Raw genomic sequence first — 22,992 nt, forward strand, 5'->3', positions numbered from 1 at the left:
ATTTTCTATTTCAAATAAAGTGACATTTCGATTTTTTTTACTGAAAAATGGGGGGTGGATATCCACCCTATCCACTCCCTCCCTGTATCCGCCCCTGAGGCTTGATAGCCTGCGTAGCAGGCGCCGTAGTTTCCAGCGCGCGTATTCTCGCGATCGCGCACTCTTTTAAACACACTAAAAAACGTACACAGATGTCTGCTACGCAGGCTACGGGTTTGACAGATTGATAACTCTTGACAATTCTTTGCATTCAACGTTAAAATGTCACAAAATGTAGGCAATAAATGAGGTTAAATCACTGTTTTGTAAATACAACAAGCGATGGTTAAAATGTTTCTGTCCACAAAAGTGATAGCTGCATTTCAAGAACTTCTTATAAATCAAGTCCCAAAATCAAAACGATCATCACTAATACACCACACGAGTACTACGAGCAACATACGGGTAACATACGAGTAACACACGAAACATACGGGCACATACGGGTACATACAGGTAACACACAAGTAACATACGGATACTTAATTACGAGTAACATACGGATACATACGAGCAACATACGGGTACATACGAGTAACATACGGATGCATACGAGTAACATATGAATACATACGTGTGCATACCTGTTCCTTTTTCAATTCCCTTTATTTTGTTATATTTTTCATTTTTATCAGTATGCTTCCCTACCCCCTTCCCGTCAACAAGGTTACGTGACGAGCCCAAAGGACAAAACGTATTGAAGACGTATCAAGAATTTGAAATGTTATAAGGTCAATAGCTCAACTTCTTGAATTCACTTACATACGATCTTACCCGTAACATACGAGTAACATAAGGACACATACAGGTGCATACCAGTTCCTATTTCATTTCATTTTATTTTGTTTTTTTATTTTTCATTTTTTTGTTCCTTGTCCTTTGCGCTCGTCACGCAATTTTTTTTGGAGGGGAGAGCGATGGAGAAACACGTTACATCTAATGACCAATAATTGATTTTTCGATTATTATTCGATTATTATACTCGTATGTTATCTGTATGTACCCGTAATTGCCCGTATGTTTTGTTTTGTTTACTTGTGCTGCATAAAATAAAAATGAAAAATAAAATGAAATGAAATGAAATAGGAACTGGCATGCATGTATCCGTATGTTACTCGTATGTTACCTGTATGTAACCGTATGTACCCGTATGTTCCGTGTGTTACTCGTATGTTACCCGTATGTTACTCGTGGTACTCGTGTGGTGTATTAGTCATGATCAATCAAAACTGCTAAGATGCTTTTTAAAAAATAATTTTCAGTAATCAGAAATGCACAGGTCAGATTTCAGTCTCGCATGCAAAGAGGCGAAGTGTCATGTTCAGTTACGATAAACTTGAAAAATTTGAACAGAAAACAAAACTTGAACGGTCAAGGATTATTTGGAGACAAAACTTTTATTCAAGTAAACATTACATTTGCCGTTAGAAGCAAAAAACGTTTGACTTTCTTGTGTGTATGACATGCAGTAATTTTAGTGAGCGTCGATTTGTATTGATGTTATTCCTACGCGGAGCGAAAATGCGTGCCAAATAAAATATAAACGGTATTTGATTTGGAATAAATCATCGGTCAAACAATTACTATAAACACAATCAACACTAAAAGGTAGCATTTACCCGACTTCAGCATTCTCATAAGTCAAGAAAACTCTATTTGAAGTCAACAGTCCGCTTTTGATTTTCATGTCTCTCTTCGATCGTAAATCAAAGGACTCTAAAGTCGAAAGATTATTTCATCGCTTTGAAGACCTTGATGTTAATTTTTTCGGCGGTCGAATATTCTGTAGGGTATTCTCTTTCGATTTATAATTCCCTAAAGGTGTATTGATCGGTAAAGGGATGAATGACCACATTGAAAATTTTAACAGCGAGCCGCGTAGGGTAGTAACGAAAACGAAGACCCCGAAAACGAAGACCTAAGACCTAAGACCCATACGAAAACTAAGACCCATACGAAAACTAAGACCTAAGACCCATACGAAAACTAAGACCCGTACGAAAACTAAGACCCGTACGAAAACTAAGACCCATACGAAAACTAAGACCCGTACGAAAACTAAGACCTAAGACCCATACGAAAACTAAGACCCGTACGAAAACTAAGACCCATACGAAAACTAAGACCCGTACGAAAACTAAAACCCATACGAAAACGAAGACCCGTACGAAAACGAAGACCCGTATATACGAAAACGAATACCCGGCAAAAACCAGCGTTACCCAGAGTTGCGTGACCTTAATAATAGTGACAATAATATTGAAGCAGACTGAGCGTACTGAGAACATACTACTGAAATTGAAAATCAATGAGCGCTTTACATTTACATGGAGTTTTCGGTGAGAATTTTTCGACAAATGGAACGTTATAGTTACTTCAACACGTAAACGGAATGAAAAGATGCTGTTCCTTTTGAAAATTCCATTCTGATAGCACTGCGGGAGCCTAGGTCACACATGACTTGCCAAGGTTTTTAATCTTTTGGTCGGGGAATATGGTCAAATATCGTGTGACATTTGTACTCGTTTTGCGCGATGTTTGTACTCTACGAATTAGTGTTGGATTGGAATAATATTGAAGCAGACGAGTACTGAGAACGTATCGATCAAGTTTCATTGAAATCCTACATTTTGAAGTGAGTACGCCTCGCTACGCGCTACATGAGTAAAATTAAAACATCTTGGCAAGTACGCCTGTCGGCCCCGGCAAATGAATGAAAGGTCACTATTGATATGACTACACATAAGAAGCACTAACAAAAACTTTATTTACTAAGCAAAAAACAGATGACAGGCCTACACAGACTCCTATTTCTTGACATAAATTTGTACAAAGTAAGCCGTTCGGTAAAATTGGATTTGGTCGTCCAATTTATTTTGACGCCTCAAAGATGTTTAGAAAGGGCACTATGCTCTGTCAGTTGTATTATAAGGAGGCGATTTTAGCTAGGTTAAGTAGAGTCGAAAGATTGCCGCTCAGCAGATGTGAAGAGGTGATAGATCGGCACAGTTTCCCGTTAGTACATTTTGACACCTGTATTAATTTTTTCTCTCCGCACCCTTCTACGCGGATGTAAAGCGAGAAATAATAATCGGGTAGCGAAGTTTATTTAAGCCGCAAGTATTGTGCGCGAGAAGATTTCGATACGGTGCATTACTGCTGGGAGACTTTGGCTGTCTCTTCTGTGACGCAGAAGCAACCGTTTTCGATCAGGTTTTAGTTTTCGATCAAGTCTAGACTTTTGATCAGTAGTACGTTCTTAGTACGCTCAGTCTGCTTCAATATTATTCTGTCATTATTATTAATGTCACGCAACTCTGGGTAACGCTGGTTTTGGCCGGGTATTCGTTTTCGTATATACGGGTCTTCGTTTTCGTATGGGTCTTAGTTTTCGTACGGGTCTTAGTTTTCGTATGGGTCTTAGGTCTTAGTTTTCGTACGGGTCTTAGTTTTCGTATGGGTCTTCGTTTTCGTACGGGTCTTCGTTTTCGTATGGGTCTTAGTTTTCGTACGGGTCTTAGTTTTCGTATGGGTCTTAGGTCTTAGGTCTTCGTTTTCGTTACTACCAGCCGCGTAGACGCCATTTTGGACATTTGCTCTCTAGCAAGGAGTGAGAGACTGGGAACCAGTTGGGAGGAACAATACAACCCAAATATGGGGTTTACTAACACCCAAATATGGTAAAAAAAGTCCCTTACGCAAACTTAAGATTTACGGCTCTATGATTCTGCCGCCTCGACAGCCTCGCCTCTTGGCTCGGCTGTCTCGTTGGCAATAAATATCTGAATACACTATAATAAGGAATACATAAAGTACATACCCTTATTCTATTCGAGAAGCCGCTGAAGAGTTTATTTTCCTCAGGGGCTCGTATTGCCTGATCTGATCTGATGCAACACCGCCCGGTCTCGTTGTAAAATCGTTCTTATTTAATAGCCTGTTTGTTGTTTTCTATATTATTTAAGCTTAAGTCGTTTACTAGAAGTGACGAAACAGAATGGCTGCCGATTCTTTGAGTACAGACATGCAAAAAATGGACGTACAAGGTAAGAGAAACCCCACGTGTACTCAAGCGCCATTTTGCCGACTGAAATGCCGTCTTTCATTTGCTCTGTGTCTACTCCAATCCAGTCAGTTCTTTATTAAATTCAGTTAATCTTGTGAGAGATTTTCCAAAGCTTTGGTGATTCATTGAGCTTGATGATCTATTGAAAATAAGACAAAGTAGAAATTTCAATAGACCAAGAATTTATTTTAGGTCACGCTTTTCTTGCAGTGATTCTGTAGACAATTCTATAAACTCTTACTTTTGTTTTCGTAATTCATTAAGATAATTTCGCCAATGTACGGCCCCGGTATGAAAACAGTTATATTCCTCAGTGTTCTTAAAAATATGGAAGTGCTATTTTTTGTGGTTTTGTAGCTGCACAAATTAAGCATGTTTAAACATTTGCGTGCCAGAATTTTTTTTGAGCTCTAATATCTCTCAGTTCGCTGCATTCTTTTATCGTGAAATAGTTAGGGACTGTAAATTAATTAACTTTGAAAAGTCTTTCGATCGCTTTATAAATTTTATACAAAATAAAGAATGAAAGGTTTGTGAAGTACATGTATAGTAAGCTATTTTTACAAGTTTAGAATTTTCTAATTTACGGAAAAAAATTATTACATTAATAACAAAACTGTGTAAATCATAATTCTGTGTGTCAATAATTTGATAGCTGTAACTGGCAGATTGGTTTAAACAACATGACTTTAATTTGATTCTGACACTGATTTAAAATTATTATAATTAATACAAAACCTAGCCTGGGTGGCACAGGAAGGAAGTAGGAAGTGCCTGCATGTAGGCATAATTATACTGTAGCCAATCAGGCATTAACAGGCGTCATAATTAATGGCATTATAATAAGTTAGAGAGCCTGTGGTAAATTACTTTATAAAATATAATTACCATGGAAACTGGGATCACATAATCAGTCAGTATCTTGTGTGTTGTTGATTATATCATCAAAACACAAAATACTGACTGATTGTGTTTTGATGATTGGTCAAGTTAGTGAAATGTTTGACACATTTTATTAAAAACTAGCAATGATACATTGCAATTCCTGAGTTTTGATTGGTTAACAGGCAATGGTATAACAGGCAACGGTACATTAACTTCTCCCATGACAGACATGTTAGGTCCAATCATTTCTTGGAGACATTTGCTAATATCCTTTATAATTATTGTAAAATGTTCATCTAAATATCTGTCAAACAATTTGAAAGACTCCTTCAAAAATGCATGAGTAAGTAGTCTGTTTTAAATTTCTTCTAGGGCCTAGCTAGTTAGCTAGAGATGCGTTGCTTTTCTCTTTCCAATCTCCGAAGGGGGACCTGGCTGTGTACTCTAAAGCTGTCCCATTCAGTTTACTGCTGTAGACCATATAGGCTCGTAAAGGCCCCTCCTCAAGACAGTGCATACCAAGCTAGCTTAACAAGGGCCATTAGAATGTATGCTCCCCTTAGAAGTATAGGTTAGTTTCTATGTTGAATTCAATTTAAAAGTGAAGTTTCTTTTATTATTCATGTAAACAGTCTAACAATGGACATTGTAACAACTTTTAATTACAATTTATTTTTGGTATGTTTTTTACAAGCCAATGGCCCAGTAATTTACACCTCCGAAAAGGAAGGAAATGATGATTCTGGTGATGGATCTGCTCAGAAACCATTCAAAACTGTTATGCAGGTAATTTGCCGCTAACGAAGTACAGTGTCCTTTTGTCAGTTTGATAACTGAAAGGGATACTTGACGTACAGTTAATAATGCAATTTGTCATGATTTCTCTCCTAAAGGCCTTACGTATCACTGAAGGAGAAGAACCTCTTCCCCAAATCATGGTGGACAGCAAAGCTGAAGGAGAGGTATATATAATGCTTACTGAGTCGCTTGTGACCTTTTAAATGAAAAGTATTAAGCTTGTTGGTTAATATAAGCCTTATTGTAAGTCCTCTGCATTCCTCCACCTGGATTGACAGGGCTCGAAATTGCGACTCACTGGTCGCCAATGCGACCAAAAATTGAGTGCTGGCGACTAGATTTTCAGAACTGGTCGCCAGCTGGGGACTCACGCTTTGTCCGTTCACTTTTCGCTGCTTTGGCATAAACAGAAGAAATTTTTGCATTTAAGTCTTAATATCGAGAAATCATTTGGAACCGGTAGCTAGAAAAAAACTCACCTTTCCTTTTTCACTAAAATAAAACTCAAGATTCGATTTCACGGTCTGTTAAGCTTAATTAATAACTCAAAATGTACTTCGATACTTGTGTTTACCAGGCGCCACTGGCCTACTGTTTCTTTCCCTGAAGATTGGATCCAGGCGCTTCCCGGTCAAAGTCAAATGTCCCAACCCCCGGGACGCGACTCGCAGTCAAATGCCCGACAGAGGGGATCATTCTTGTTGTCAAATCCCGTGCCTTTGATAGGTGCATAATGTTTAGTGACTTCAAGTTCGATGAACAAGACTCTTGAAGACTCGACTTTGGATTTTCTTTGATTTACTTCCAAAAAACTTTTTTTTACAAAATTTGAGTTGTTAACCTCAGGGTGCGACTTATCTGCGGGTCTTAATGGTAACCGAACAAAACACCTTAACGAAACCAAAAACATAAAACCGGAAGCAACCGTAGCTTTTTTGTTCGTAAAGTTACATTTAAAATCATGTTTTCGTGAACATTGTACCAGTATATTAAATTAAGTTCGCGACCAAACTTTTTAATCTGGCGACCACATTTTTCCCGTTAGTCGCCAGCTGGCTCCTAAGCAAACAAGTTAATTTCGAGCCCTGCTTGATTTTCCCATACAGTTTTCTATAGCTTGCCCCATTATGAAGCTTACCTCTTTTGGTTCCATCTCTGTGCTCTTTTTCTAGGTATTCCTTACCAATTCCTATTCCACCTCTTTTCAACCCCTCCACCCCCTTTTGTCTTCTCCCTAAGGGGTGTGCATCTTTGATATTTTAGCTTCCAATAGGTTTGTTAACAAGCTTTCATATAATGTTTTAATGGTATAAAGATGATCAATGTTCTTTCATGAACACACATACAGCGTATGGGAACGGTTGCCTTGTGAATGATTTATATTTATGTTTATTTTGTTTTCAGAAATATGAAAAACTTGCCAAAGCCCAGCTAAAAAAAGTGACTAAAATTTATGCACAAGAGAAGAAAAAATCAGAAGACAGAGAGAAAAAAGAGGTGATTGAAATTTAGTTTTTGATAATTTTTATAATGGACAACTTCAGTCTGTAGATGCCAGGTGTTTCTATTAAATCCCCAACTGCTTGACATAGGATGCATCAACATTAATCAACTGCGTACGTTATGGTAACATGACAGAAGCCAAATTTTGCAAGCACAACAAAATTTTGAGGGACCATTTTTGACTCCTTATATTTAATATCATAGGCTGAGAAAGCCCAACAGAGGGAGAAAAATCTTGAAGAGGCCAAGAAAATTACAATAAAGGAAGATGAAAGTCTACCAAAAGCCAAACGGGTAAGCATTTTATATTAAAAAAAGAGTTGGCATAAGATATACATATCAGTATCTCAAAAAGAAATGCTGACAAAAGTGAAGTTCTGTCCAAAGCAAACTTGTTTGACTTACTGACTTAATTCCTTCTTCCTTGAGCTGGGAAGTAGGGACACATGAAGATCAAATTATTTAACACTGAGGAATTTAATTTCTGTCTGTTCTTTTTCCTGTTCCTATCACTTCTTTCATAAAACCATAGATAAGGATCAGTGAGTCAGTGACTCATCGTGATCAAAGAGTCAAGTTGTTTGGCTGGATTCACAGATTAAGAAGACAAGGTACAGTATGCACTAAGTACTGTTCATAGCCAAGCACTTTAATTACAGTGCATACAACTCTCATAAATTGACACCTCTCCTCTTGCTCTTATTTAATAGTCAAAACTTTACTGTCATGGTATCCATGCTGGTCAGCTGGAGGCTAAATGTCTCATGTTTAGTTTAGTGAACAACCTAGTTGATACATGTGGTTAGCACACTGGACTTTTAAGGTCAAGCATATTCTTGGTTTGAGCCCTGGACTGCAGGGTCATTGTGTTGAGCTCTTGTAAAAGGCATTTTACACTTTCAGTGCCTCTGCTCACCCAAAGGCCCACAGCCAGGATCTATGACCGAATGGGTGCAAACTTGTAGTCACTAGTGGCTCCAGGGGTATCCTCTCCTGGGAAACTTTGAAAACTTCAATTCTCTTAAACAACATTTCATGTATTTTGAAGGCAGGTTAATTGGTATGAAACCAGGCAGCCAAAAGTAAATTAACTTAAAAACACAAAATCAGTATTTCTGGAACGTTTTAATTCAAAATGGATTTTTGATAACTTTCAGAATTACTCTGTGACATTTGATTTACAATTTACCAATGGCAGATTGAATCATTTTGTCATGCACTTACAAATTTATGGTGGTGATGTTTATCCTGATATGATTAGTTTGTTATGCTTTTTTATTCCACCTCATCACTTTTGAATCTTTTAGGGAAGAACCTGATGTTTGTAGTTCTTAGAGATGGCACTGGGTTTCTGCAGTGTGTCATGTCAGATCTTTTGGTAAGAAAGACATTTAACACTATTAAACAAAGTTCACTTTTTGAGGTCATTCTTCTATTTTATAAGTATACTGCTAGATCATAGACCACCCTCCCCGTATACCAGTAATCATTCCTTTTTTGTCGTCCATTTAGTTTTAGTTCATTCCATCTTTATTTACTTTAAACTGTACTTACTTATCCTCATCGGGCCCATGAGGACTCTTGAGGCCGGACTTTAAACTTTACTGCCAGGAAAATTAATAGAAACCGCCTTTAGTTATTTTTTTGTGTGAAAAAGTCAAGAACCTCAGTGTCAATTACTCAAACTTAAAACATCCCTTTAACCATACTCTGAGCTGTCAATATAATTACTTTATCTCAATTTCGCATGAAATATTTTACATTATACAGTGCCAGACCTACGAAGCTCTGATATTGGCAACAGAAGCTTCTGTATGTCTTTATGGTGTCATCAAAGAACTTCCAGAAGGAAAAACAGTAAGTCACTAATTAATCTTTGTACTAAGAGTTAAATCAACAGGCTTTTAAGATGGACTGCTTTGTATTTTCATCCAGGCTCCTGGAGGTCATGAAATGGCTGTGGATTACTGGGAACTAGTAGGGGATTCCCCTGCTGGTGGAGTTGATAATCTTGTGAATGAGGTCAGTTAACTGTGCACAATATTTATCCACTTGCTACGTGTAACTCACTTAACAAACAAACAAACAAACAAACAAACAAGTAAACAAGCAAACACAGACAGACAGACAATAATAAATTTCATGTACAGCTGTTCCACAAATTACATCTGAAGTAAAATTGAGAATAGTAACGAGGCCCTGCCAGGGTAAATTCTGACAAGCGACATGGCCCAAAAAGTAGCGACAGTACATAAAATAAAATCGCGACAAACGACAACCATTTTGGAAAAACTTAATAAATTCCGACAAGGACACGTAATTTTCCTTCAATTTGACATTTGTAATTATGATAGTTAAGAAACCTTTTTCAATGTCCACTGTATCTAACTACCCGGTACCAGTATATTAAACAATGAATTCAATTTTCTGGGTACCTTTGCACCTCACTCTTACTATGTGTTACATTACATGTACTTTTGAAGTACATGAATTATAATATTGTGTTATATCTTTGGTAGGAATCTGCCATAGACACTCAGCTTGACAACAGGCACATTATGCTCAGAGGTGACACGGTAAGATTATTTTTTTCACATATCCTGTTTCTACGTTGAATTAATGGTGTCCTTGTGTGCACTGTTTTCTCTTTAATTGTGCATTGTTTCATTTAGGTTTCAAAGATTCTCAGAATGCGCTCCACAGTTACACAGAGGTTAGTTCTTATTTTGATTGACAAATTCGTTTTGATATACATTAAAATGAAGTACTATTTAACAATTAGACTACGAGCCCGAGTTTTCTATGAGCAAATAGTCAACGAGGCGCAGCCGAGTTGACTATCGCTCATGAACGAGGGTGAGTAGTCTAATTGTTTTAGTAGAAACTGTAAAGGATTGCAGTCCAAAACCTACAATATTGTGCACTTTGAAGACAAAAATCAAGAAAATTTACCGCTTAAAAGCTACTCGCGCGCGCGACTGTTTTCTATCGGCGAATAGAAAACAGTGGGAGAACCAATCAGATTCGCGGATTTCCAATAGAACACAGCTGAGTTTTTACTAATAATAAATATATTGCCTACAGAGATCAAGAGCTGCAATAATAGTCTATTCTTGGTACCTCTAGGATTTTCTGAAATTGTTTGTGAGATATCTTTGTTATTTTACATGCAAAAATTTATTGTCTTTCTGTCATAATTTAGAGCATCATTTTTTCTCAAACTAGTGTCTCTTCATTATTATTATCATATCCGTTAACTTGCGATAGAAGCTTTTGACTTAATATTGATGTTTTTAACTTTAGTTAGTGTTTTTATCATGAAACTGCTAACAGAACTTTTTCTTTTTCAGTTTTAGAGATCATTACTTTGATCGCCATTATGTTGAGGTAATCAAATAATAAATAAGATTAATTCGCAAACAGGTCGGATCCCACTTGTTTTTCCTTTACCACTTAATTCAGAAAAAACTATGAAATTACTGAGTTGTAACTGTTTATCTAAAATATTATTAAAGGGATCGTGGTACGGATTTTAGCCAAACTTGGGCATAGGAAATGACCATCAAATTTGTTTATATGTATAAAATAACCTCTTAAAACAGTGAAGGAATATTTAAATAACACACCAAATGCAAAAGAAGGTATGGATGGCCAAAAGTGTCGAAGATTGAAACGGATTGCGATGTGGGCTTTTGAAATATGGTCCGGCAGAACAGTTTTCAAAGTTAATCTTGTCTGCTTGTAACTTTAATTTATGACGCCCGGGAGACACATTTAGCTGCAAGGAAGCTATGGTTTTGTCATTTAGTATCAAAGAATTAATTTCTTTGCAAACATTTAGTTTCATAGCGAATATTTGGCAAAATTTAATAACATAAGATTAACTTAGCCATGACATAGTCCCTTTAACTTAAATGGTGATACCAAAAGATAAGATAATTTGATTTAATGGTCTTCTTGCAGGTTACTCCACCCACAATGGTACAGACACAGGTTGAAGGAGGGTCTACTCTCTTTGAATTTAACTACTTTGGCGAACAAGTAAGACACATGCTTTTTCAATTTTAAATAATATGAAGTCCTTTGGATGCAGTGCTTGAAACCTGTAGTGGTTGAATTTTTAAATTGTTTTCACGATGTAGTCCTCTGTACATGTTCCACCAGTTTTGTGACATCAGTGTTTTTGAACATTTTAGGCATATTTGACACAGTCATCCCAGCTTTACTTGGAGACAGTCATCCCAGCACTGGGTGATGTGTTCTGTATTGCACAGTCATACAGGGCAGAACAGTCTCGTACAAGAAGACATCTGTCAGAGTAAGCTTTTATTTGCTTGTTTTATTTTCCAACTATGATGGTTGAATCTTAAGAAACAGTTTGGACTTTCACAACAACAAAATTCTACTATACCGGTAAATCCCAAAAATCAGAAATCCTGATGGTTTCTTGAGTCTCCAAAGGGAGCAAAAATTGGTTTGAGAATTTTTGGTAAAATTGCAGTGTTCATGTACATCCCGGGGGGGCTACTCAAAAACGTTTTGTACAGGGAGGCTCCGCCCGAGGTCCAGCCCCTTACCCTTTTATATACCATTTTTGACAGAAAAGGTACCCCTTTCGTATACCTTTTACTGAAAAAGGTACCCCTTTCATATACCTAAAAGACATGGCATAGGCCTAAAATAGGAAGTCTGGATGCCATTTTTAGGTAGCGTTGCATAAATTTAAATGATACAGCCATAACGTGCGTCTCTTTAAAATATTTTAATTGAAGGCCCTTTTAAATACCTAAATGACCGATATCCCTACCCTTTCATTTACCTACACTTGTGAAATCTCGACCCTTTTATATACCTGAAGCACGAAAAAGGTACCCCTTTCGGGCGGAGCCTCCCCGTATAGGCCATTATAGGGAGTACCCCCCCCCCCCAGGATGTACATGTAGTGAAGCAAATCCAAGGGAAACAAATTTGTGTATGAGTTATTGGCAGACTGTGGGAGGTACACCTGCATGGTGGCCTTATGGTTAGTGCACCTGGCTCTGTATCAAAAGGTCCGGGTTCAGGCCCTGGCTTGAATCACTGTGTTGTGTTCAAGATTGGGCAATACACTTTACTCTCATAGTGCCTCTCTCCACCCAGGTGTATAATAGGTATACTGGCGAAATAATGATGGTGGGGGTACCCTGCAATAGACTAGCATCCGATTCAGGGGGGAGTAGAAATATTCCTAGCTGCTCAATGCTACTGAAACCAGGATAACCTCCGGGAGTATGAGCCACTTGGCTCAAGGCTTCCTTTTTTATTGACAGATTAGAAAAATCAGGGGTTCAAGAAATTAAACCCTGAATTACTCCTTGAAGACCATGTACAAAATAAAATAATGTACAATTTTCATGTAATTAGTCATAACTGCACAGTGTTGTACATTTTGATAATCATCAAACTTGACTCTATCTTTTGTCATTCGCAGGTACACGCACGTAGAAGCTGAATGTCCTTTTATTACATTTGACGATCTTCTTGATAGAATAGAAGACTTGGTATGAGTGTGGAAACTCATTTTGTTGTCATCTGATTGCTTTTAGTTCTAAAAAAATTCCTTGTTAATAAATTAAAAATCAGGAGTTTTCATTTCTCTATTCAGTAACTTACCAATGCTACAGTACAAGTTCTTATGCCAGAAGTGCTTTTGATTATTTTTCAGGTGTGCGATGTTGTTGACAGAGTGTTGAAGTCTCCTCACGCAGATATACTGAAGGAAATGAACCCAGTATGTATCTCTTTAGACAATAACCTGACATATCAAGTTACCCAAAGAGTATTTTTTTTCAAGTTTTCTGCAGATAGTCATCTACACAGTATGTGTTATGTTAATGTTATTGCATTACTTTGTATTCTTTCAGGATTTCAAGCCTCCCAAGAGACCTTTCAAGTAAGTTATTGCTGCAGAGATACCCTGATTACTGAAATTTTCCCAACTTTTCATCTCGTGACAATTAAATAGTTTATCTTTTGGTGTTGACCATTTGCTTCTCAACAGGAGAATGAACTATTCTGATGCCATCAAATACTTGAAAGAGCATGACATCAAAAAGGAAGATGGCACCTATTATGAATTTGGAGAGGTACACATGAAATGAACATAAAATTATTAAAAAACTCCTGTCGGAGAATGGGAAATGTATAATTATTATAGTTCATATAGAGTTAAAGATTACCTTCCTTACAGGTCTGACTTGTGGATTATATTTTGTGGGAGGAGGGGTGGTGTAGTGTGAAGACCAGTCACCTTCCACCGGTGTTAGCATCCTGGACCCAGCATCATGTGAGTCAAGTTCGTTTTGGTTGGTTAAAATCTCTATTGAATCAGCAAATTTCTTTTCTTAGGACATCCCTGAGATGCCCGAGAGGAAAATGACAGACCAAATCAATGAGGTAAGAACATGAGTTTAATTCCGTTTTCTTCAAAAATACCCCCCCCCCCCAACCTACCCTGCCCTAAAATAAAGCCTCCCAAATCTCAGATGCAAACGTCCTTACAAAAAAGCTCTCCTGAATGTAAGCCTGTGTGTATTATTTTGGTCAAAGCTCTTATTTCTGTTGATTGGTCACTGTGCACATTACTTTACATGGTTAGAGAATGCTTAGAGCCTCTTTTGTAGTTGTTTTGTATTTTATGTTGTAAGAGAATGTTTGGAGCACTGTAGGACTTGTTGTGGGTTTCGTACTGTTATGTTTAGAGGGTTTTACCTAGTTTTAAATCTACATATAATTAGGTCGGTAAAAATCTAGAGATATCACACCAACCATTAAAAACCGTTAAAAAACTAGTGGAATTCTTGTTTTCGCCCACATTTTTAGTCACAGCAGTATCCTGTCCAAAGAGAAACTCAAAGATATCTTGAGCACACATTTCCATTTGAAAAAAGCCCCCTCCCACCATACATTAGCACTCCCAGAAAGTAAGCCAACCAAAAGGAACATTGAGCAAATAAAAGACTAGGGCCTATATTTTGGAATTTAACAGTATACTATTAGTTGATTTCATTTATTCAGACTACTGAGCAGTATTATCTTGAAAATTAATTTGTGTTTTTTTTTTCTTTTTTTTCTTTTCTTTTCCCTAGCCAATACTTTTGTGTCGCTTTCCTTGCGAAATCAAGTCTTTCTACATGTTCAGGTGTCCAGAGGATAAGCGTCTTACCGAATCTGTAAGTACATCATTGGTTTCACCTAGACACAAACAAGAATTATGTCAGCTAACATTTAAATGTTTTTCTCTTTACTTTAGGTTGACCTTCTGATGCCTGGAGTTGGAGAAATTGTTGGTGGGTCAATGAGGATGTGGGAATATGTAAGTGATTGGGTGACTGTTTTATTAGTAGGAGCAATTTTCTTTTTATAACTTTGAGTGAGTTGTCCAGGGTGGGACCTTGTAATGCCACTTACCACTACCTGGGAGGCGCGGTGACCTAATGGTTAGCGCGCTCGACTCCGAGTCGAACAGCCCAGGTTTGAGCCCTGGCCTGGTCGCTGCATTGTGTTCTTGGGCAAGACACTTTACTCTCACGGTGCCTCTCTCCATCCAGGTGTATAAATGGTTACCGACGAAATTACTTCTGGGGGGTAACCCTACGATGGACTAGCGTCCCATCCAGGGTGGAGTAGCAATACTCCTATAGTCGCTTAATGCTACGGAAACCGGGATAAGCTTCGGCTGTATGGGGAACTTGGCCCGGATGACTTTGACTTACTACCTCAACCCACTGCAAATTGTGGTGTCAACCAATCTGAACAAACAGCAAAAGCATGTAACAAATAGGAGATGCAAAAAATGTGGAGTGCATCTTATTAAGCTAAATGGCTATAAACTCTCAATCTCTATCTCCAAATGCCCAGAGAGCTTAATTATTGCATTGTTGCAATCTAATTATTGTAGAACCCAGGAAAAGGAAAAAAGCCAGCAAAGCAAGTTCTCTTTAAAAGTCATGTATACTCTATCAGCCAATCTTACCTTCATTTCACACCAGCACTAAACAGCTATAATCAACAATAATAAATTCAACATTAGTGCTAGAAGAAAATATTTTCCAGGGGAAAATTTATTCAGTAGAGACATCTGCAGCAGTAAAAAAAAACTAGTGGGCTTGTGTGATTCTTACTTCACAATGCAGGTTCCTTTCCTAAAATGCAACTCGCGACCAATAATATGAAAGAAGGAATAGATTGTATGGCAGCGTTGTAACAAAATCATTTGAATGCCATTCTTTCTCATGTAGGAGGAGTTGGTAGATGGCTACAAGAGAGAGGGTATTGATCCAACCCCTTACTACTGGTACACTGACCAGGTATGTTTCTTCTTTACTTCCTCTATATCTGCTACTAATCAGTTTAGTTTGTTTTATTAAACTCTTGTCTGCCTGAGAGGACAGTCTACTTGCTTTTCCTTATTATTGTTAATCCAATGAAGTAATCTTAGGTATGTTACTTAGAAGATGAAGATCTAGAGCCACCATGTGGAAGCACTTCTAATAAAGCCATTATAATTATTTTTTTATAATTATTTTTCCCAGCAAAAAGCAATTCGTACATAATAGTTGCGGTTCCACTAGAGCTTTTACCCACGGGAAACTGAGACTTTACCCACGGGAAGTCTGTATTTGTGTGTGACCTCTATTCCCGCAGTGATTCTGCCCATGGGAAATCACTATGGATACATCAAAAAGAACAAAAGAATTACCCATGACGTTTCCCTAACCAAGTAGTAGGGTTTATCAGTGGTTTATCTAACCACAAGAGTAGTTCAGCCAATCGGGTGAAAGAAAAAAGTAAATCCGGAAACCGCAGCACATGCTGGGCACATTTTTGTGGTGTTGCGCAAAAATATCGTGGCAAATATCCTGGCACGTACTAAATAACTTAAATACAAGACACGCGGCATCAAACATGGCCAACTTTCGTATATTTTACGAGGGAATACCCAAGCACGTCTTGGCCGGCGAGCAACTTGTAGGCGACGGGTTCTATAAAACAAATACAGCATCTGAAGAGATTGTAGAAATCGTAATCGCAGACGCCTTCTCTGCATTCTTCTTAACACGAAGTTTTGTATAGCTAAATTAACCGGGTATTGCCGTATAAGAAGCAGAAGAACGACCGAAAGCAAACCAGGCGTTTCGCGGTTTGCGATCTCTATGATGCATTAAATTTGCCGCCATACACTGCATGATCGAAAGTTGACCTCGGGTAATTATTTGCAATGTAACCGGAGGTGTTAACCTGACCGGAAACCCAAACCGATCCCAACCCAAGGCAATTACCCACGGGGTTACCTCGGGCAGAGGTCTAGTGGAACCGCAACTAATGTCCTAAAAATTATAATTTCATAATAATGTTGTGGTTTAAATTTCAGGTTGATGATATCAAACTAGTTTGATTTGTAGTTTCCTTTGTTCCAGATTTATTACCATAATCCTTAGGAAAGGAAAATATTAATCAAACTAATTTAAATTCATTTTGACTGAAATTCCTTTAAAACGACAATATACATGTACTATAATGTGTTCCTTTGAGTTTTATTTCAACTCTATTTTGTAACCAATGTAGTAGCTTCAATCTCTTGCAGTGAATTTGAGTTCAGTACTGTAATATTATTAATGTGTTAAAGTCTTTCAATCTTTTGTAATGAAAATAATTGTTTCACTAACCTTGAATAATAAATGATGGTTGTGAATGTTATATTTATTGCAGAGGAAGTATGGTTCTTGTCCACATGGTGGTTATGGTTTAGGACTGGAGCGATTCCTGACATGGCTTCTGAACAGGCAGCATATCAGAGACGTCTGTCTGTACCCGCGATTTACAGGAAGATGTCGGCCATGAAATAGCTGCGCTCGAGGAAACTTGAATGACAATTAAGCCAGTTAAAATGTAGCATGTAACATGCCAATGACAATTCTAGGTATTACAAAGTGTATCAATTAACTTAGTTTATTACTTGTAGAACAAGTGCTTCAATAAAAGCATAATACTCCAATATTGAGGTAGAAATATTTATTGAAAATACGCACTTCTGGCTTCCTTGACCAAACCAACTGTCAACTCTTCTTATAATACATTAAGTACAAGCGTGTTTCACTGCACCACTTCTTGTTCATGCATAGTGATCAGCTGACTCATCCCCAGTTGTCTTTTGAGTCTGTCTTACGACGTCGAACACGGAGTGAATCATGGGAAGGAAGAAGAGAAGCCTTCACATCTTGCAATTTTCGAATAAGAGAAGACTGGGGACGAGTCAGATCAGATAGTGCAGGCACCATGGAACATCTGTTTTCTCAGCCTACAGCAGCTATCCTTGTTGATGCAGTGTAACTCAATGATTTGTAACCCTCCACCTCCCCCCCCCCTACCAACCTGAACAGTGGAATTCTTTAATTGCACATGTGCAGTTCCAGAGAACATCCATACCCACTCTACTGAAGATCATTGGAAATCCCAAGGGAGTGGGGGATTTCAAAAGCCAAAATTTTAAAGAAAAGTGTGGGGCTTAACTGGGATTTCCAGAGGGGTGGGGGGATTCAAACCAAAAAACCTTCCATGGGAGGGGTATGGATATTTTCTGGAACAACACAATACAGATTCTTCTAGGGGTGCATCCTCATCCCCAGGACCACACATTTTGTTTAAAGGACATTGCATTTCCCTGACCACATGACCAAACGAAATGGAGGCTCTGGGTACAAGAATGCTTGGGGCAAAACCAAGATATTTAAAGAATTCTTTTGGGGAAACCACATTCCGAATGGAATTCTTGAGGGTTCAGCGTATTTTCAACAAATTACTTTAGGGGTATGGTAAGAATGAAAGACCTGTCCTCAACAGAGCAGGGCTGTACATAACGGGGGGCAGTTGCTCCCCGCCAGGAAAACTTAATGCCAGTTTGTTTTCTTAACTAGTGTTTGATTTTGCTGGGCTATTTCTTGTGGCTATATTGGAGTTTGCTCCTGCAGCGGAGTTTCACGGAGTTTGCCCCCGCAGACAAAAACCCTAGGTACGGCCCTGCAGAGGGATGCCGATTTTAATGCAATGCGGCTGCCATACATAGGCAATTGGTCTAAAATCACACAACATTCAAAGATAACCATTATTTCATTCTGTTGGGAAACCCAACAGAATGAAAATAATACACTCTGGCTTCTGCTATCTGAGGCCAAATTTACATTTCAAGTGTATGCACAGCAAAAATGGAATGGGGATACAAATTAAGAGACAAAATTTTGTTTGTTCATTGGCATGACAATGCCTGGATCTATAATCCTTAAAGAAAAAACATGAATATGTTCATCGTTGATTATCAATATTAAATAGATTTAGCCACGCCTAAAAGCGAAGCTCCCAATGTATGGACCAAGAATAGAAAAAATATAGCACTTGAGCCCGCGATCCAATGTAAACCATTATTTGGTCAGCGGTAAACTTCAAAAAACATTCGACCTCGATGAGTTCTATTGTGAGCCCGCGATATGGTCATGTGATACTGGTCAGCGGCAGGAGCCCATGAACTCCTGATTTGACAGCTGTCAATTGACCATGACATGGATGTCCGATATCAAAGATGTAAGCTGGTGTTAACCATAACCTTAAACCTACTTCTGGAGTATGGCCACCATGTTGGGGCAACTTCGTCGTCGTCGTCGCACACACCCGCGCGCCATGCCGCTAGCCATGATGACCATGAAAAACCAAAAGCATGGGTCTGTTAATTTTCTATGGGTATGGGGCTCTGCTCTGCGGCCCTTTGGTCCGCTGGGAGCTCCGCTATTAGTCAAATAATTTATAATATAACTTACAATTATTATCGATTGACAGCAGTTTTCATCAGTTATTGGCTTTATTGATTAATTAAACCAAGTACCAGGTAAAAAATTGTCTTTAATAAGTAAGAGATATACAATTCAAAAATTTAATAATCACGTAAATTACAAAAAAATAAATATTAATTTTTCTTAATGGTATTGTACCATGTGGCTGTCCCAATGAGGGTTATTCCTGAAGATGACTGTTGGTGATGACTGGTACTACGTCATCTTCACAGTTAAGTAAAAACTTGAAGCAAGTTTCATAACTCTGATCTGAAGATAACTTTTTGTAGGGTTGTCAAAATGTCGGTCCTAATCATCAACTTTCAACTTTTTTTAGTCCTTTTCAGGACTTCTACTGACCTGACCTACAACAATTATTTAAACAAGAACTAAATTGTCAGAAAATCAAAACTTAAGAATTACAAATCAGGAAAGATAATCAGCAAAATACAAAATGATTATCCGGGTAATTTAAAATGTTTTTTTATTCCTTTGTTGGAGTTTTTTATATACCAGTATATAATGTGTGAAACCCAGGGGGGGTACTCCGGGATCAAAGTGACGGGGATGATCGAATGGAGGAAAAAGTCAGGGCCCAAAAAAATCCCTAAGTCTTCCGACATTACCCAAAAAAATCCCTGGACCAAAAAAACCGCCCAAAAAAATCCCTAGTCAAATTACCCCTTTATTGCCAAGGCCGCGCCAAGGAACTTTAGTTTGATTTTAATACCCAAAAAAATTCCCTATTTAAATCAAGTCACCCAAAAAAATACCTGCCAAATTCTCCTACCCAAAAAAATCCCGGAATCGAAAATTTCGACCCCAAAAAAATCCTTCGCACATCCCCGTCACTTGGATCCCCGAGTACCCCCCCTGGGGTGTGAAAACACTAAAATTAATACTTTTAATCGCTGGTTAACAACCAGCCTTTTCTATTTCCTAGATACCCTTACAGTGGTAGAGAATTAGTAGAAAATAATAGTTTTCTTTAATTATATAATTAATTATTATAAACTCCCTACTTGTTAAAATTAATATCATTACATGACTATGACTGAAAACTTGATTTTACAATGTACAACAATCCTCAGCCTTGTTTACTTTACTGGTATGTTGTCTTACAGTGGTAAGGAATGGTTTCTGTCTACAACAAGCAACCACAGAAAATGTCTGTATTAATGTGCTGTTGGTACAATTTAATTAAGTGGGTTTATAAATTGTTCAAGAATGAGCCCACTACATGTACATGTGTAATAATAAGATGTCACTCTGTAAAGTTCAACAGTACCTGCAATAATCAACTTTAATTTAATAACAAACTGTACTAACCTAACAGTCCATCCATCAGTCAAATTAAATTTAAGTCCCTATAACAACATGACTGTATCATTATTTTGTTCAAGTGGAGAGAATGTCAGTGAAATGGATTGACCTTCTGGCAGTTTATCTACATTGTATTACTAACTCTTGAAACGATTCATCCAATTAGATTCCAATAATGTTCCCAGCTCTATTGTCAAGTTATGGTCTCTCTCCAACACCTCCTGCCAAATCATAAACCTTCTGACACACAGCTGCTGCCAAAGAATCGGCAGCTTCTCTCGTGTCAGCCTCTGCATAAACACGTACAACATCCTCTGTACCAGAAGGTCGCACAAAAGATCTGGCATTTTTGTATCCAGAGACGAGCTTATCAATTTCATCTTGAAGCCCTTCAGGAGCTGTGGTCTTCCTCTCTGAATCTGTTGTCTGGATGACGGTGCGATCCTTGATGGTGACTTTCCGTTGCCTGTTGGGGAGGTCAGTGTATGCCGCACTCCAGTCTTCCAAGCTCCAGCCTTTTTCAAAGAGGATGCTTTCCACCACTAACATGTCACTCATGGCATCGCCGACAGTTTGGTTGACTAAATCTACCATGCTTAAAAACTGCTCTGCAGCTTTGTGCTTCTCAGAGCTGGCATCTGTGTTTTGAGTAACAGACTTCATTTTGTTTACAGCATTGTTTGTAAACAGTACAGTTCCATGGCCATTTGCTTCAAAATAGACTCCAATGTCGAATTCTTCAGCCCTGTGGTGAACATGCTTGACCCCTGTTTTGGCACATGCCACAGGAACACCAAGCGTGTTTTCTGCGTACACTGTTGAACTACCATTGGCATAAGCAGTCTGGACTATTCCCAAGCCTCTTTCAAGTGTCACACCTGTTTTATCAAGTTTTTCCTTCAGATAGCCTACTATCAGGGTAGCAATTCTGTCACCATCAAGCAAGTGGAACTTGTTTTCTTTACCAAAGAAAAAATACAGCACTCTATCAGCATCGCCATCAAATGTTACGCAACGATCACCAGGTGTAGTAACCATGCCATCAGGAGCACATTGGTAAAGCTTGACATAATCGGCACCACACTTCTCATTAAGCTTTCCAGTTGAACCATCATTACACACCCATATGGATAACGAGCCAGACAGGTGTTTGGCCATCTCCTTTATTTTGACAGCTCCCACTCCATTTGCGCCATCCAGCTTGATGATTGGAACACCACTTTTCCCAGACAGTGACCTCAGATGCAGGAAAGCTTTGGAGATTTTCTTGTAGTATCCCTCTTCTGTTGCCTCACCATATTCACCTGCTGTGTTGTGACATCTTACCATGTAGTGCAACTGAGGGGTTGTTAGGACACCTATATAAATAAAAATACTTTTTAATGATTTTGACAGAGCAAGATCAACTTTTCTGTTAATTATTCTGATAATAAGACAAGTGCTGAGTAACAGGTATTCATACATGATAGGGGCCTCAAGTAAAAAAGTGGGACCAGATTTTTTTTATATATATGTATAAAAAAATAAACTTGTCACTCTCCAAAGTTTTCGCTCCTTCAGATCTCACCATTTTGCCCAAAAGTGCAAAACCTCTGGACTTGATTCCGTTCAGAAAGAAATATTTAGAATGGTGGGCTTATTTTTTTTAACTTTTTCAGGGGGCCTCCATAAGCCCTGGGGGTGTCCCACCTAGCACAAGTAAGATTATTTAACAATATTTCTGAAAACTCTAAACATAATTATACATACTTCATATTTAAACGATTGCATGGAAGAAATTCAATTAAGTATGGGGTTGTACGGAAATCCTCACATCTATTCTTCTCATGCTTATTGACCGTCAATAATAATTTAACTATCCAAGGGAGGGTAGGGAGGAATTACAGGGGTGGGTTCTGTCTTCCTCACCGTAGTCATGACACGATCCTCCCAAAGCTTCAATTCCATCCGCCAGAGATTTCACAAACTGCACACCACTCGGTCTTGTGTCTCGGGCAATGAACACCTTAGCTGGAACATTCCAATCAATACTGTGTTCCGTCAATACCCCCCTCAGGACTTCAAACACATCTTCGGCATTTGCCAATTCTGTCGCATGCCTCTCCCACGAGGGCTGTAGCATCTCACCAAGGGGATCAACCAGCTTGACACCATTGTCATGGACAGGGTTATGAGAAGCAGTGACGACTACACCGATAACTTGTCCGTTCTTAGCCTTGGAGCGTAAAACTGCAAGGAGACCCATGCGAAACATCACAGAGTCGAGATTGTCAGCTCGCGTGCGAAATCCCGCGGTTCCATAAGCGAACTTGATATCGGGTTTCGGATGTTGCTTACTCACTTCTGCAGCCTTTTGAAGGAAAGCATCCATGATCAGTGGCAATTTAGGTAGAGAAATACTCAGATCAAGAAAAGCAGCTGAGAAAAGGCAAAGAGTTTCTCAAGGCCACGTTGCTAGTTCGATTCCAGGCCTCTATTACCTTTGTCACGCACGGTTTTTCCAAGCGCCCGCATCTT

General features: G+C 38.4%; 2 protein-coding genes and 1 long non-coding RNA gene across 4 annotated transcripts; 1 reads left to right on the plus strand and 2 right to left on the minus strand.

The window, feature by feature from the left end:
* The first annotated feature begins 3,758 nt into the window (after positions 1-3,758).
* On the plus strand, positions 3,759-17,327 carry LOC144659944 (asparagine--tRNA ligase, cytoplasmic-like). 2 transcript variants are annotated; one of them, XM_078520478.1, is made up of 24 exons: positions 3,759-4,085; positions 5,363-5,561; positions 5,685-5,776; positions 5,884-5,952; positions 7,193-7,285; positions 7,496-7,585; positions 7,824-7,902; positions 8,599-8,669; positions 9,062-9,148; positions 9,227-9,313; positions 9,811-9,867; positions 9,964-10,004; positions 10,642-10,678; positions 11,255-11,332; positions 11,488-11,609; positions 12,762-12,831; positions 12,996-13,061; positions 13,195-13,223; positions 13,332-13,416; positions 13,679-13,726; positions 14,419-14,502; positions 14,583-14,645; positions 15,571-15,639; positions 17,042-17,327. In XM_078520478.1, the coding sequence occupies exons 2-24, from the start codon at positions 5,384-5,386 to the stop codon at positions 17,171-17,173; spliced, it is 1,827 nt and encodes a 608-aa protein (XP_078376604.1). In that variant the 5' UTR covers positions 3,759-4,085; positions 5,363-5,383; the 3' UTR covers positions 17,174-17,327. The 2 variants fall into 2 exon arrangements, with proteins under 2 accessions (XP_078376604.1, XP_078376612.1); XM_078520486.1 differs by lacking the exon at positions 5,363-5,561 and having other exon boundaries at positions 3,762-4,085.
* LOC144660211 (uncharacterized) lies at positions 14,422-17,111 on the minus strand. Its single transcript, XR_013572059.1, has 3 exons — positions 16,999-17,111; positions 15,306-15,331; positions 14,422-14,524 (listed from the first exon to the last, which is right to left on the minus strand). It is a non-coding gene; the product is annotated as an uncharacterized LOC144660211 (long non-coding RNA).
* A 2,378-nt stretch (positions 17,328-19,705) lies between the features above and the next one.
* Positions 19,706-22,977, minus strand: LOC144659799 (phosphoacetylglucosamine mutase-like). Its single transcript, XM_078520317.1, has 2 exons — positions 22,384-22,977; positions 19,706-21,833 (listed from the first exon to the last, which is right to left on the minus strand). The coding sequence occupies exons 1-2, from the start codon at positions 22,844-22,846 to the stop codon at positions 20,674-20,676; spliced, it is 1,623 nt and encodes a 540-aa protein (XP_078376443.1). The 5' UTR covers positions 22,847-22,977; the 3' UTR covers positions 19,706-20,673.
* Positions 22,978-22,992: the final 15 nt, after the last annotated feature.

This window comes from Oculina patagonica, chromosome 1, assembly GCF_052425735.1.
Source record: "Oculina patagonica isolate OP01 chromosome 1, crgOcupat, whole genome shotgun sequence".
Lineage (NCBI taxonomy): Eukaryota > Metazoa > Cnidaria > Anthozoa > Scleractinia > Oculinidae > Oculina > Oculina patagonica.